The sequence below is a fragment of the Zonotrichia leucophrys genome, chromosome 12 (assembly GCF_028769735.1).
Source record: "Zonotrichia leucophrys gambelii isolate GWCS_2022_RI chromosome 12, RI_Zleu_2.0, whole genome shotgun sequence".
NCBI classification, from domain to species: domain Eukaryota; kingdom Metazoa; phylum Chordata; class Aves; order Passeriformes; family Passerellidae; genus Zonotrichia; species Zonotrichia leucophrys.
In genome coordinates, this window is record NC_088182.1 from 14802902 (window position 1) to 14818865 (window position 15964).

Here is a 15964-nt window from a genome sequence, read left to right on the forward strand (position 1 = left end):
GTGACAGTGTCCAAGCCTCCAGCAGCCCTTGGTGGTCACAGATGTGCACCACGAGCTGCCAGCAGCTGGGACAGTGTCACAGCCACAGCACAGGAAGGGGGCTCAGCCCTTGGCAGCTCTGCACTGCTGGGATTGCATCCCTCTGGATTGCACTGGATTGGGCTGGGTTGGAGTCACTGGATTGTACTGGATTGCATTGTATTGAATTGGACAGCATCGGATTGGGTTCTATTCCATTGGATTGCATTGGACTGGATTCCATTCCATTGACTTCCATGGGATTGCATTGGACTGGATTCTGTTCCATTGGATTGCATTGGATTGAATTCGATTCCATTGGATTCCACTGGATTGCAGTGGATTGCTTTGGACTGGATTGGACTCTGTTGGCCTCCACTGGACTGGATTTGATTCCACTGGATTCCATTGGAATCCGTTAGATTCCGCTGCACTTCATTGGATTCCGTTGGACTCCACTGGTCTCCATTGGACTGGATTGGATTCTGCTGCTTTCCATTGGGTTCCATTGGACTCCATTGGACTGGATTGGATTCTGCCGGACTCCATTGGATTCTCTTGGATTCCATTGGATTCTGTTGGACTCCATTGGATCGCACTGCACCGAACTGCGCGACGCCCCCCGGGCACAGCCAGCGCGCATGCGCGTCCGGATAGGCTAGACTCCGCCCCCGTGGGCCATAGCCACGCCCCGACGGCACCACGCCCCGCCCCTGCAACCGAGCACCGCCCTCCCCCGCCAGCCCCGCCCCCTCGCGCCGGGCCCCGCCCCTGTGCCCATAAAGGGGCGCGGGCGGAGCGCGCCACGCCCTGAGTGGGGGCGAACCAAGATGGCGGCGGCGGCAGTGCGGGCCGGGCGGGCGGCGGGTGCGGGTGGCGGCGGCCGCGGGGGAGCCGTGACGGCCTGAGCGGCTGCGCCCCGGCGCTTCTCCCGGCGACATGGAGGCGGCGGCGGGAGGCGAGGACGGCGAGGAGCCCCCGAGGGAGGCCCGAGTCCTGGGCTCTGAGCTGGTGGAGACGTACACGGTGCGGAGCGGGGAGGCCGTGCGGGACGTGCGGAGATGGGGCAGCGGCCCCGCCGCCTCAGCGGTGCCGGGGAGCGGGTGAGGCCGGGCTCGGGGCCGGGCTGCCGCCGGCAGCTGTGCCCGGCCGGAGCTGTGCCCACGCTGGGGATGGAGCGAGGCATTTGGCACAAGTTTCCGAGGGGCTTTGGGGAAAGGAGCCGCGGGGGAGCCGGGCTCCGCCGGGAGAAGCGGCCCCGAGCTCCGCGTAGCCTCGGTCCTTCGGGAGAGGCGGAGGCTCCGTGGGCAAGTGTCGTGTTCTTGCCCGTATATATCTCTGTGTATGTGCGTATGTTTATGGGAGATGGCTGTCGAGTAAACATAGCTTTTAAAGCTGGACTAAACAAAGCAGAAAATCTTTCCTTTGCATGCAAGTATCATTAAAAAAACCCTCTGATCTTATTTCCAGAGGAAATCAGATGATTTAGGATAGACAGTTTTTCTTTTATCCCACCAAAAAAAAAAAAATTGCCAGCAGTGTTTAATTTGGGGAAGGAATGAAGCTTTTGATATATAACTTGTTTTTCATCTGGTCGCATTCTACCAAGAGTTAATTGGTCTGTTTTTCAGGAAGAAGCTCATCCTAAAGCAAACCTCAGTGTAATTGCAGATAGAAAATGCCTCGAGCACACCGCCCTTTAGTTATATAACTAAAAAATGTTTTCTCCTTCTGCCTTATTTTAGCGTGATTTGAAAGACCTTTTTTCGGTAGAATGCTCACGGATTACAGACTTCCTGCTGTGGGAAAGAAAAGGGAAAGGAGAGCAATGGTTTAGAAAGACAATGTTTGGAAAGTTGTGTGATGGATACAAGTAATGCCTCATGCTCCTGCCTCTGTAAAGGTATCCAGGGAACACAGAGCAACAGGAGAGTGGTCTCTGAGTTGTCAGTAGGACAGAGCTTACACAGCTGGGGCACATGAAGAGCCTAACTCCTTCCCAGGTGATGCCTATTGGAACACGATTGTGGCATTGACTTTCAGGTGGTGAGATGCCAAATTTACAGGCAGAAACGTGTGGAGCATTTGGTGAAGGAGTTGACTGCAAGCTTGAAATGAATTTTTGAGAGGTGCCTGAGCTCATTCTCTTAGTTGCATGATGTGTGTTCTCAGAAATGGTACCACTGTGTGCTGAGGTGTTACTGAGGGTGTGTTAGGATGTGGTTCAAGCCTCAGTCACTGAGAGGCACAGTGAGACCTGTGGCTTGGGGACTGGAAACTTCCATGGCAGCTGTGAACCAAGACTCAGCAGTGCTGGTGTTGAGAATTTCAATCAGTATTATGCAATACCAGTGAATGAGAAAATCAGGTGCATTCAGGTGACAAAATGCCAGTGTCATCTGCCCCTTTATCCCTCTGGAAGTTACTGTGCAGGAGCTGAAAGGAGCTCCTTTGCTGCCCCAGCCTGCAGACAAGTGCTGTGGTAGGGCCACCCTTGGGTGACACCATTTATGCTCTGGATTGAGCTTTAGTTCAGGTGTGTAACTCTGCAGGTGGTGTTCATCTGACTGGCTGATAGTTGAGGATAACAATTTAAGCTGCTGCAGCTAAACCTAAAGAAGTTTATTTTTTCCAGACCAGATTTCTTTCATTAGTGGTTATGGAAATACCTTGCTACTTTAATGCCATTTTTCTTGGGAGCTTTAAAGGTGCAGTGTATGAAAGACAGGATTTACCAGTATTTGGTCCTGCTTTGATTCTCTTGCTGCATTTTTGAAGGCATGTTGGCACTAAGCTTGCCTGTATGTAAACCTCCTGAAGCTGTTAGCAGGACTCCAAGGCTGCTTGTCAGCTTTTGTTACACAGGCCCAAGCCATTAGAAATGTGGGACTAGATCTTTAAATGAAAGCAGAAGTTTTACAAAATTTGTCACAGGCTGAAAAGTTTTTTGAAAAAAATAGCATGTGTTTAGTGTTCATAATTAGGTGAGTGGATTTTAAAGACATGACAAAGACCTGCACCAGGACAGAGATTGTTAAATGTTGTAAAAGATTTGGTAAAGGTAAGAGAGGAAATACAGCTGTAGCAACCTGCATCTTCATCCATTACCATGTGCTCAGGTGGCAGTGATCCTGTTTGCATCCTTGTTTTTAAAAGATTGTTTTTATTGTGGCAGATGAGCTTCCTGTTGCACTCTGTGTTTCAGAGCTCACTCTCAATAGAAGGGGGCTGTGATGACATCTCTTTGACAGTTGTGGTATCAGATCCTGTAGAATACACCAGGGAGCCCCACAGTTCTGTGTGATGTTGAAGGTACTTTTAAAAATATGATTCTTTTTGGAGTGTTAGCATGAAAGGCAAGGTATGGGTAAATCCAGCAGGAAAAATGCTGCCCTGGTTGATGTGTTTGCTGTTGGGTTACTGAGCTGTGAGCATTTCTCCAGGGTTTCTCCTGGCTGTGCTGCTCCAGCTGATGCTGACTGAACACTGGGTTTCAGTAGAAGGCCTCAGGGCTGTCAGTGCTTCATTTGTTTCCTGCTATGCATTTGTTTGGCCTAAAATTCCCTTCCTGCTTTTCCTGGTTTTTGCAGCTGTTTTTAACATAAATACTACCTTTGATATTTAAGGAAATACTCTTGCTTCCTTGAATGGCTGTAAACTGCCTACACGATGAGGCAGGAGGAGGAGATGTGGCTGCATCACTGCTCTGGAATTTGGGTCCTGCTGGCTGTAGTCACACCTGTGTCCCAGCCTTCCTGTGGAGAACTCTGTCATTTAAGTGTTGGGCTGTTATTTGGTTTTTTTGCAGTACTGAAGCATGTGCAGTGTGATGAGACACAATGTAGAAATGCCAGTTCTCCATGTAAAGCAAGGTAGGCAGGTTTTGTATAGGAAGTGAACAAAAAGCAGTCTGGAATCACTGTTGTTCATTTAATATCTGCTTTAAAAATGTTTAGTAGGTCTTCCAGCCCTCAGTATTTAACAAGATGAAGGGATGCTGTTTGGTGGTGTGGGCTCTTAACTGCAAAGAACTTGAAGTGGCTCGCTAGAAAACAAAAATATATATATATAGCATTGCAAGTATGTGAAACACTTTGCAAAGTAGAACATAACCAAAAGAGCTGATTTATAGAAAGATGGACAAAACTTTTAATGCAGAAGGGTTTGGTAGAGACAGGTGGAGGAGGAAATCCTGTGAACATAAAGGGTTTTGTGTTTAGCTCAATAGAAGTGCGGTTTGTGGTGTAAGGATGGGTGGGGATTTCACATGGTATATTTATTTATGTCTGCAAGAAAGTGCAGAGTGGGGATGTCATCATCTATCCCTGTATTCCTTTAGCATCTGGTGTGACAGGCAGCCCTTGGAGAACCTTAACTTCAGCTGTCAGCCTTGTTGTATTAGTGCACTCAAAAATTGTTGGTGATGAGCTTAAACTCCTAAAACAGTGAAAAACCTAAGGGGATTTTTTGCTTTAAAATGATTTATTTCTATATTAAGACAAGTCTAATACACACATCAGCATATTGCATTTATATATTTATTCTTCAAGATAAGGGCAGCTTGTGGATTGATGTGAAATCAGTTGCTGTCTCTGCATGCTGGTGCTGTTTGGGGGGTGAATATGTACTGCCTGCTCTGGCTGCCTTCTAGATGGGAAATGCTACAGCTTTTTAAAGACTTAAGGAATTGTATCAGTGCATAAAAACACTCACTTGAACAGTTAATTTCCCAACCAGACTGTCCATTTCTCTAAGTTTCTAGAAGTGGTCAGTGCTTGCCATTTCAGCAAAAGGATATTAAACCTTTATTACAAATTTACTCTGTGTTTTAAGCAGGGAGGAGGGGTTTGCTTGCTCACCTGGTGAGTTGTCAGTTGGGACTGTGAAGTTACTGAATTTCCAGTGTCTAATCTTAGGTTTCATACCTTGTGTACTCAATGTGCATTGCATTTAGATGCACTGCTTGCTCTGCCATAGTTTAGCACAGTCAGCTTTTTTGTTTTTTTTTCAAAACAATTGGTATTTTTATTATAGCTTATAAATGTAGCACTTCTTTACTTCTGAGTTCAATTTCTTGGAGTTTCTCCTTGCTTTCCTCAGCATTGTGAGGTGCTTTTGAATGCTGGTGTTATTTCTGTTCTGGTTTGTCACCAGCACAGTGATTAATCCTGATCTGCTGTTTCCCAACACAACATGACAGGAGAACAGGCACAGGCCCTAATTGAGTCCATAATTCTGTGTGGGCATTCTTCTGTGTTTTCAGTGCTCATCCCAGCTCTGATGTGTCACTCACCGCGTGCTCGAGTCAGACATCTTGGTTTGGGGTTTGTTCAGTGAGCCAGTGTCAGATGCTTACAAAAATAAAACTGGCATCAACTCTAGTTCATCTTCTAAAATGCAGGTGGCATTCTATTTAATGCTTGACATTGTGCTGCTCTGTACTTGCAGTAAGTGAAAACCGGTCTTTTATGTAACAGATTGAAACTGTTACTGATTTTTGTTTTCTCATGTGGGTTTAGCGACTAGATGTGTATCATCCTCATAGCAGCTATGAGTCAGCTCTGGGTGATCTGTGGTAGTAAGCAAGTTCTTAACTGTATTAAATGCTTTCAAGATTTGATTACAAGTTGGTGTTTTCCCCAAAGAGTACAGTTGGACTGGATAATATAGTTTATTTAATTTGTTGTATTCAAGTAGCTGTGGAACTGGTTTTGCAGAGCCTTGTTTGTTTTCAGCTTGTGTTTTAGGTTGTACCTCTAAAATGTCTTTGGGATGGCTTTTTTCTGGCATATCAAAAGGTAGGCTGAGTTTTCTGCAAAACCTGTACTGTTCAGTCCAGAAAGTCACCTAGAATGAAAATCTTTGTTTGGTACATGCATGGCTAAAAATACTTAATTTTGTATTAGGAGATGTTGGGTTGCTTTAGATAATTGCAGTGATTCTTTGGGCTCAGTAACTCTTCAGGAAGATGTCTTGTGTGCTTTACCCCAAAAGGAATAAAACAGCATCCATCCAGCCAAAGGGTTTGTTCTGTTTTCTCAAGGGTTAAGCTCCAGATTTCTGCTAAACTGAAGTGACAGCAGGATGCTTGCCAAGTTCCTCTGCCCATTGTGGAACTTGGTAGATGGAAGAAGGGATGCTGCTGTCTCAGGCTTATGGGTAGCTATGAGGAGCAACTTCAGTTAGCAGAAACTTTTGGGAAAAGAAATAGCTTAGAGCCCTTGGTCCATCAACCTTTGGGTTGCAAAAAAATCCCTTTGCTTTACACTGAGACATCTGCATGTTGTTGTTATGGAGCACCCTTGTAGTGAGATCAGGTATCCCCCATCAGCAAAGCCCCCTCAGACCTGGGTTTAGCATTTCCTTAGCTCTGATCCTTGCAGAATATCTACCCACCTTACAGTGCTCCATCAATCAGCAGGTCTCACTGGCAGCTTCTCTTTAATGTTTTGCAGTGTCCTTACTTGAATTTCATCCTTTCAGGTGTACATTATTCAGGTCAGTGTTGGCAATCATCAGTGGACAGTCAAGCATCGTTACAGTGATTTCCATGACCTGCATGAAAAGGTAAGAATGTTAAAACTGTGACCTTGGTATATTACAAAACTTTGTGCAGTTCTTGTAGTTTGTTTTACGGAGTGATTTACATAATTTCTTTCTTCAATAAAGAGAGAGAATATCTGCCAGATGCCATCTGAACTGCAGACTCAGTCCTTTTTGTGAGAACATTGTTACTTGCCCCTGTTACACTCCCCTCTTGAACTGGGAGAGATTGACCTGGACAACTTCAGCCTTGGGTGGAAGCTGTGTCAGAGAGGAGAGTTCAGGCTGGAGTCAGTGAACTTTTTGCTAAGGATGTTTATGATCAGCTGATTTGGTGGCCAAAGTCTCATCACAGTGGATGATAAAAACATCCTTAAAGTAGCATGGGATATTTACCAACCAGTGCTGATAAAAAACAAAAATGAGGAAAAATCTACTTTGATCATGAATGTTCTGCTTTCTCAGAAATGCAGTGGTTATTTTGTTGTTTTATCATATTTGTTGCATTCTGCCCTGGTACTGAGAGTGATTCCTTGAGCTGACACTGTTATTCCACTCTGATCATTCCATGACAAAATGTTCTTTCTGAAAATACCTAATACTTTGAAGGCAGTAGACAAATTTACCCAAGTAATTTTATTTTTTGATCTTCCCAGCATCAGGCAACATGCACTTATTGTGTTCCATTGCATCTTTTGTGCAAGTTCAGGTGGTGTGTCAGGTATTAGCTCTGGTCTTTGTCTTTCAGCTTGTTTCAGAGAAGAAAATAGATAAAAATCTGTTACCTCCAAAGAAGATGATTGGAAAAAATTCTAAAAGCCTTGTGGAGAAAAGACAAAAGGAACTGGAGATCTACCTGCAAACTCTGCTGCTCAAGTTCCCTGTTACTGCACCAAAAGTTTTGTCACACTTCCTACACTTTCATTTATATGTAAGTTTATGTTTTTAGTGTCTGAATAGAGGCCTGAGTCTCTCCCTAATTCTCTGACTTGGGGAAAATTCTGTGGAATCTTCATGAGTTTGCTGAAATGCTTCTTTTCCAACATTTTTCACAATATAACAAAGCATATTTTTAAGATTTTTTGACACAGCTTTTTATTGCAGTAGACACTGTGCTGGGAAGTAGTGTGGGCAGGGACTCTAAAAAGAAAAAAATAAATGCTGGCAGGAGAGTTGGAAGCTGTGAATAAATGGGAGGCTGAATTGGTTAGGCTGAAGTCAAGAGTGCTGGCTCTCAAATGAACATTGCATAATGGATCCACACCCTCCTACTTAGTGGCTAATGGCTGGAGCTGTGGTTCACACTGAAACAGTTTCCAGTAGCCCAAATGAAGAGAAATGATGCTTCTCTGTGGAAGCACAGTGATGGAGTGGCCTTTGGAGAAATAGCTCCAGTAGACAGAATGTTATGGTAAAGGATACTTGAAGCAAGAAGCAATTACTTGATTTCATGTTCAGATTGCAATTTGCTCATCTCTTGTGTATAGTTAGGCTTTTTTTGCAATGTGGCATCATGTTGTAAGGGGGAGAAGGAATTTCCTCAAGAGGAAAAAGCACTGGAGAACTGAGTGGAAAGAAGGAGCAGTAACTGCTTTGGGATGGGATGTCTTGAGAAGGCCCTTCAGGGTTTCATAGCTTCAGAAATTAGTCACCAGTGATCCATTAGGAGTTAATTAAGTTTTAGCAACAAAAGAAAGCCTGGTTTAGTTATGTTACATGAACATAATTATCCTGGTGAGACTTCAGAGTTTCTTAGATAAAAATAGTTGAAGGTTTATTCCACACTGTTGCTATTGCCTTGCAGACTTGAGAGAGAAGCACAGATTTGTAACTATCAAGCCCTCTGAAATGGATTTGAGGTTTTAAATTTTTTCAAAATGTCTGACAATGTAGGGAGAATTCTGTTCAAATAAACCAAAATTCCAGTGATCACCAGCAAATTGCATAATTTTTCTGTTCTGTGCTCTATCTTGTAGATGACATCTGTTTCAATAAAGTTTCAGTGTTGTAACTTCCACATGGTTTTTATGCAAGCAAAAGTTCTTCCTTGCCCCTGACTTATTTCTCAGGACTATTTTTTATCTCTTGTAATGTAATCTGTTTTTGCTTTTCCGAAGAGCTAGCAGTATTTGGATATGAATGCTTCCCTGTTTCTAAATGCTCTTGGATATTAAGAGCAAAGATGTTGCTCAGTCTGCATTTCTTTGCTTTAGGGGGATCTGACTTAGTTTTAAACTCTATTGTCTTTTGCTTGGAACTTTAGAATACTTGTAAATATTTACCAAAAATGTGTTAATTATTCAGAAGAAAAGCTAAATATTTACTGCAGTAATTCTACTGGAAAAAATGACCTTTCTGCAGAACTTTGATCTTTTAAAATATCTTCATTACCAGACAACCCATGTGCATACAGAAGCCATTATAATCCCTGATATTGCCTTATTAATTTATGTAGGAAGGCTACAATATTTTTGTCTATTCTTTTTTGCAGTTTTTCCAGTAAGGATTGTTTCATTTCATTTCCCAGGTTAATAGAAGTAAATGGAGTCGAGATACCAGCCATTGATACATTAAAGTCACTTTGAAGCCTTTTGTAGTTCTTGGGTGCAGCCTAGCAAAGAGAAACAGTTGCATGTGAGAGCAATGTAGAACTTTATTGTTACTCTGACATTGAAAAGGATTCCTGCAGTGACCTGGGGATGTTTATTTTGTTGCATGGTCTTTGTCATTTTAGAAGATTGGGTTTGTTAACTTACATGTAGAAGGTTTTGCAGGAAAAGCATTGAGTACCCACAAACTGCTGTTCAGACACCTGCAAACAATGGACTTCTGTGGGTGTGATGCATTTAAGTAGTTACAGCTAAGACAGAAGTCTCTTGTAGATCTGACAGAGGAATAGAGTTCCTTTTTTTTTGCCTGCTAGTCAGTGAACAGTCTAAGTCATAATCTTGTTCCAATTATAAATGTAGGAAAAAAATTTTGGCTCTGTGTCCCAGATGACAAAAGAGATACAGAGTAGAGTTTTCAATTAAGTCTGTGCTTGCCAGATCAGTGTAACTGGCTTATTCAGATGTGAATCAGAATTGTTTAATTTTGTTTGAAACACAGCTTTGAGCTTGTTGTTCTCAAACTATGGCGTGGAGGCTTTGTTCATCCTCAGTGAATGGGGTTTCAGTTGCACTAAGAATGTGATGTTCTAAAATCCTTGTCTCATCAAATGAACTGAGCTGTCTGCTGCAGATGTCCTGTAGATGTATTCCCTTGGTATGAATCATGAGGTATTTGTCAGCAAAGTAAACTCATGAAATATTCATGTGGCAATGATCCATAATATCTGTTCATACTTTGCAGCTACCTTAAAGTGAGATGTTTCACTAGGGGAAGCTTCACCCTCATGGTTTTATTTTGTTCTTTTTGTGGGCCTTTAAAAGGGAGCTGTTGGAAGCTCTCAGAACTATTTCTGGACTTGCACAGAGCATTTGCTTTTTGTGGAGAGAGGTGTGCCCAGGTGGGAAATACTTGTACTGATCTTTGTGCACCTGCAGATTCAGGAAGTACAAATCCCTGCACTGAGAGTTTTCAGCCTTTCATGCTGGAGCCATCAGTGCCAGGAATGGAGGCTGAGCACCTGGGTGGGTGCAGGAGGGGAAGAGGGATGATGGGAGAGGAGGGGTTTGCTTTACCTTGCAGCAAGCATAGCAGAGTTGAAGTCCAGAAGATTACTTACTTTTTACATCTCTTTTTTTCTGTAGACATGTCAATCTAAAGCATTCCCTATGTTAGTGATGTTCTGAGGAAATGTTGAGTGTTTCAGGCATTAGAATAGTTTTAATGTTCAAATCTGAAGAACACTACACTTGTAATATTCCAAGTTGGACTAATGATGGCTAGTAATAACTTGCTCTAGTTGCTGCTGCCCTTTTATTGGTGTGTGCAGAATGGGATTATTTAAATGTAGTTCACTGTCTTTCATCTTGGAAGTGAAAATCATATGAAATAAAACATTGTCAAATAATTTTTATGAAGCATTTTCAAGTTATAAACAAATCTATAAAATGGTCACCCTGATTTCAGTAAAAAAAACCTCAAAAACAACAGTCCTCTACCACAGCAAATGAAGGATACTTCACTAAAGGTCCAAATTAAAAATTGGAACCATAAGTATGTAAATAACACTTATTGCAATGGTTTATTGTTTGCAGGAGATCAATGGGATCACTGCTGCATTGGCTGAAGAGCTCTTTCACAAAGGTAAGGAACTTGCAGCATTCATTCCAGAAATGTTTTCCTCTCTGTTCATGCATTCACATATCTTTCATATTTTACCTCCAGACAATGAGAGATCTGATCTTCCATATCCAACTGATACTTTTTCTCCTCCTTCTTTCTTTTTGTCTTTTTTTTTTTTTTTGCTGCTTGCACTTTAATTCAAGCTGCATTTTGTGACAAGCTGCAACAGTCTTGCAGCCACAGATGGAAACAAGAAATGAGTGAATGTGTGTTTTGCAAAGGGCCTCCTAGTCTGTGTCCTTAAGGGACAGCATGTGGCAGTGGTGATCAGGAGCTTTTGCTAAGCTCTGTCTCACTGTGTTTTAGTGTAACCTGTAAGGCAGCTTGGTCTGTCAGTGAGTCCTGACAGTCTGTGTACTAAATGCAAGAGATCACTTTGGATACCTAAATATTATTCTTCCAGAATTCAGGAAACAGGAGACCTGTCAGTTAATTTAAGGGTGTCCTTTTCTGAGGCTGGCAGATGAAAATGAAATGCTCTTACTGTAACTACAACAGCTCCAGCTGCTCCATTAACAGCAGGAGGCATGTGAAAGGATTAATCCCTGCTATTTTTGTTTTGAAGGACATGCAAGATGCTACTTTATCATTCCAGTTGGCTGAGGTGTGGTAGGCATGAAAGGTGAAGCATGCTTCAGCAATGCCATTTCAGATTTTCTGGCAGAAAGTTACCTTTAGGTGAGGCCACCTCAGAGAGCCCATTCAGTGAATTTTGGAATATCTAAAGCTTGTGAAGAAATCTTTGCTGGCTTTCTTGTGCCTGCAGTCTCACTGATACGAGAATTGATGTGTCACTGACTGCTCTGTATTAGTGTAATCCTCCACTAATGTATGTGCAGCTGGACTCTTGGACTTGATCCCACTGAGACTGTAGGGAATTTTACTCCTCAGAGCATTTCTGAGAACTCTGCTTATCACAAAAGCTGATGCTTTTTTGTCCATGAAGTCAAACTGGTGTCCCTAAAATGGAGAAAGATATTCATTCCATGTGTGGGTTCCAGCTGCTGTACCCTACATCAAGCTTATGGTGCCTTCAGAGAGGCTTTTATGTGCTGCTTCCTGCTGTTCCTACTGTTAAATTGGATTGTGAAATTATAATTAGATAAGGCATTTTCTGTTCTGGGCATTTGCTTTGGTACTAGCATGCAGAAAATCCCCATACTTTCAAAAGAACATATTGTTCACTACAGTTCTGCATTTAGCATAGCAAAAGATCTGAGGTCTGTATTTTAGATAGCAGGTGCTGTGTTTTCTTAATAGAAAAAACCTAACTGCTATAAACTTAGAGATATCTCAGAAAAAGTTTCACAACTCTTACATTACATAAAGGAACTTTGATTCCAGTCTTGTTAAGGCTGAGGGAAATTTGCCATTAATTGCATTAGGAACTTCAGGCCTGTATCATGAGTGCCCACTTGAATACCTGAATTATTTTGGTGTTAAAAAAAATTTATTTTGCTACCTCAATTTTCATCTTAGAGTACAAATGACAAATGTGTATCACTACATTTTCTTTGTACCATTTATTCCTGTGTGAGCCTTGCAACATTGTGTTTGATCCTGAGCTACTCTGTTTTTCAGGAGAGCAGCTCTTAATGGCTGGAGAAGTCTTCACCATCAGGCCCTTGCAGTTGTATGCTGTCACTCAGCAGCTGCTGCAGGGCAAACCTACCTGTGCTAATGGAGATGCCAAAACAGATCTGGGGCATATTCTGGATTTCACTTGTAGACTCAAGTATCTAAAGGTGAGGTCAATGTTAAATAAGTGTTCATGCTGCCAACCTTCAATCCATGCTGTCCTCCAGCCAAGGTGTGTGTGTGTGATGTGGTCTTTTCAGCAGTGCCCTCTGTATAGGTGCAGCCACAAAACCTTGCTGAGTGCCAGTAGGGATGGGTAAAGAAATAAATATTGACCTCTCCAACCTTGTTTTCTGTATATGAATATATGTGCCTCTATATCAATCTTGCCCCCTTTCTCACTGTCTCACTGCATTTGAAAGTTAAAAATAAAACCCTAAAAAGTGCCTCAGTTTCATAGGTGGCCATGAATTTCTAGCTAAAATACTATTTCAGAATAAATGTAAAATGGCCTCAGAACAGATAGTTTTTGTCAGGAGACAATTTGACTTTTTTTTTTCTACCAAATAAATGAATTAGACTTTCCCTAAAGTAATTCTTTTACACTGCTTGCTATGACTCAAAAACTCATTTTAGCCCCTTTATTGCATGAGGAGCTGCCTTTTAACTGTGTCATGTGTTCAAAGCTGAAATCAAATGGTGGATCAGGGAAGCAAAACCACAGCTGTGCTGGTGTTCCTGGGGCTCCTCAGTTGCCTTTGTCGTCCTCTGTCTGTATAGAATCCTCTGAAGGGAGGATTTTCTGGCTGGAGAGGAGCTTATTGTTCAGAAAAATGGGCATCTGCAGAATTTCTAGCCCTTCTGAATGCTTGTGAGTGGGCACATTCAGAACTTGTAAGATACATAAAACCAGAGAAAACCCTTTGAGTTTTCTCTCAAAATTCTATTCACAGCAAACATAATGAAGCCACTTGCTTTTTATGCTGCTGACATGCTCTGAGGCCAGAATCCTATAACCATATGGAAATACCAGATGCATTTTTATTGATGTATCAGTGTAATGCTTGTCTTCCTCAAACCCATCTTGAACTTCATCCCTTGTAGTGGAATTAAAGACAGCGCTGACTTGGAGGGTTCAAAGGTTTCATGGAAGTCATTTTCAGTGGATTTTCTCTGATTTTCAGCTAAGAATGGAGCTTTGGTCAGCCTTGCTTATTATATTGCTTTTTGCATGCCCCATGTGCTACAGAATGCAAGCACAAGGTGGCACTTCAAGTTCAGTGCACTTAGCTGGAGCAATTAGTATTTGTTTTCCTGAAGAGTTAACCTGCAAATGTTATGAATCATTTCATATTTCAAAAATTGCTTGGAACTTTGGCTGTCTTTCCAAGCCACTGCCCTTGGGCCATTGCCTGTGTAAGACTGGAATGTGAACAAGTTGGATTGTGTGCACTAACTCAGTTCTTTAATGTCTTAAATGCCAGGTCACTGGAACAGGGGGACCTTTTGGAACCAGTAACATTCAGGAGCATCTCTTGCCTTTTGATCTGTCTATTTTCAAATCACTTCATCAAATAGAGGTAGGGCTGAAATACTGCTCATATGTGCTCTGCAAATGCCAGGTCTGCTGCCAATATCTCAGAACTGGTGATTCTCTGCTTTGATTTGCTGCTGGAGTTGGGGAATGCAGAGTTTAGCAGGACTGTTTCATTTGTGAAACAATGTTTTTTTTACAAGTTTTGGAAATAAGGACACAACATTTAAATTAGAAGACCTTTCACTGTGTGTATTTCCAAAAAATCACTTTTCAGTATTCACACAAAACCTATGTTAAGTGCCTTTCCACTGCCATAAAGAATTAACAAGTGGTAATAGTAGGGTCCTCTATTACAAAATGCTTTTTATTTGGAAAAAAAAGTATGTCAAGTATTTATGAAAATACCCTGACATTAATTTTTTTGGGTGTAGTGCTGCTTGCTTGATAATTTACAGATGTTTTTCATTGCTCTGCTTGCAATATAAATACCAGGGTTTCTAGCAGTTTTCAATGGATATTTTTTCAAATACCTGCTTGACCACTTCAGGTCTTTCCAGAGAGAAAGACTATCCAATTCTGTCATGCAGTCTGTGCACTTTTGGTGGATGCTGTACTTTTTCTAGTATGTGAATGCTGTTGTGTCATTGATATGAGACAGTTGTTGATTGAGAACTGAAGTGTGTTTCTGAAGTCAGTGATTTATTGTCATTCTCATATGGGAAGGAAGCTACAATAGAGGGAGAGAGTCTAACACAGCAGAGAGGATAGTGCAGAATTGTATCAATTTTCCCCTTTTCTCTGAGCATGAATGTGAGGAAAAGTGATTTTAGATCTTGAAGACTTCTGAAATTGTATGTTCATGAAAGGTTTTGGATTGACTCACACTAGATGAACACTTTCATCCCAAAGTAAGCACTGTCCAAAAAGGAACAGTGGTAATCTGGGAAGAATTTTTTTCAAGAATGACAGAGATTTTTCAATCTCTGTTAGTTCATTGTGGTTTCCCTGATACACCAGCAAATGTGCCAGCTCTCATGGTTGCACAATGTGTGTGACTGTCTACAGAGGAGGATCTGGAGAGACACTGTAGCAGATTTTCAGTAATGTTGTTTGAAATTGAGCTACAGAAAAAAAGACTTCGTGATCTTACACTTAGTCTGTGTAATTAGCTGACTACAGGTCATTAGATTAGTGTCCTCGCTTTCTAGGCATTTCTTTTTTCTTATGATAAAAAGGCCATCTGATACCCAAATGAACGTGTCTGCAGGTAGAATCATAACTTGAAATAAATCTCTTTTTGGTAACAGTAAAAATACTGTGACCTGTTAAATCACCTGGGTAATTTCACCTTGAATACATGGGACAGGTGGAAAGTCAATGAAGAAGCTTTGTTTAAATATATGTTGGAATTTCACTTTTCTCCAGTTATGTCTCTAATTTCTTGCTTTAGCTTTGCCACGTGTCAGTGTTTCTGACCTGATAATCCCAGGAGATTTTAAGGAAGTGCTGTAACTACTTTGCAGATTGCTGTAGAATCTGCTGTTGAAGCTTTCAGCTACCTCTTTTGTGTCTCATTTGTCTGTCCTAACATTTCTGACTTTGTAATGTAATTTTTTTAAATAGATCAGTCATTGTGGGGGAAAGCTTATCAAAGGGCTGACTTCATCAAAGCATGCTCTGGCCACACTGAGTGTTCGGTTTTCAGCAACATCAATGAAGGTAAGAGCAAGTTCCTCCTTCTGGTGAGTGTTCAAAGCATGTGCAAAACCAACATGCACAGTGGGGAAATATCCATTTGGAGTTCATGGGGTTTTCTGTACTGCCTATTGCAGGTTCTGTTTTTAAAACCATGGAACTCTAAGGGGTTTCTAATCTTACAGAATCTCAAGTTTCATTGAGGGAAGTGTTGGGATGTGTCCCTTCACAGGGACACTTTTGATGCTTGTTTACATGGGGTTGTTGGCATAGTTTCCAAAACCATTAGCTCTCCCTGAAGAT

At 41.8% G+C, this 15964-nt stretch overlaps 1 protein-coding gene across 3 annotated transcripts in view; it reads left to right on the top strand.

The window, feature by feature from the left end:
• Positions 1-854: 854 nt before the first annotated feature.
• The window catches only part of NISCH (nischarin), a 29487-nt gene continuing 14377 nt past the window's right edge, over positions 855-15964 (top strand). For 2 of the 3 annotated variants that reach the window (XM_064723845.1, XM_064723846.1), the window contains exons 1-7: positions 856-1044; positions 6502-6585; positions 7310-7492; positions 10764-10812; positions 12433-12596; positions 13914-14009; positions 15590-15685. In XM_064723845.1, the coding sequence (XP_064579915.1) occupies positions 958-1044; positions 6502-6585; positions 7310-7492; positions 10764-10812; positions 12433-12596; positions 13914-14009; positions 15590-15685 (759 nt within the window). In that variant the 5' untranslated portion in view covers positions 856-957. Of the gene's footprint in view, positions 1045-6501; positions 6586-7309; positions 7493-10763; positions 10813-12432; positions 12597-13913; positions 14010-15589; positions 15686-15964 lie in introns of all 3 variants that reach the window. The other variant, XM_064723847.1, reaches the window with a different exon arrangement.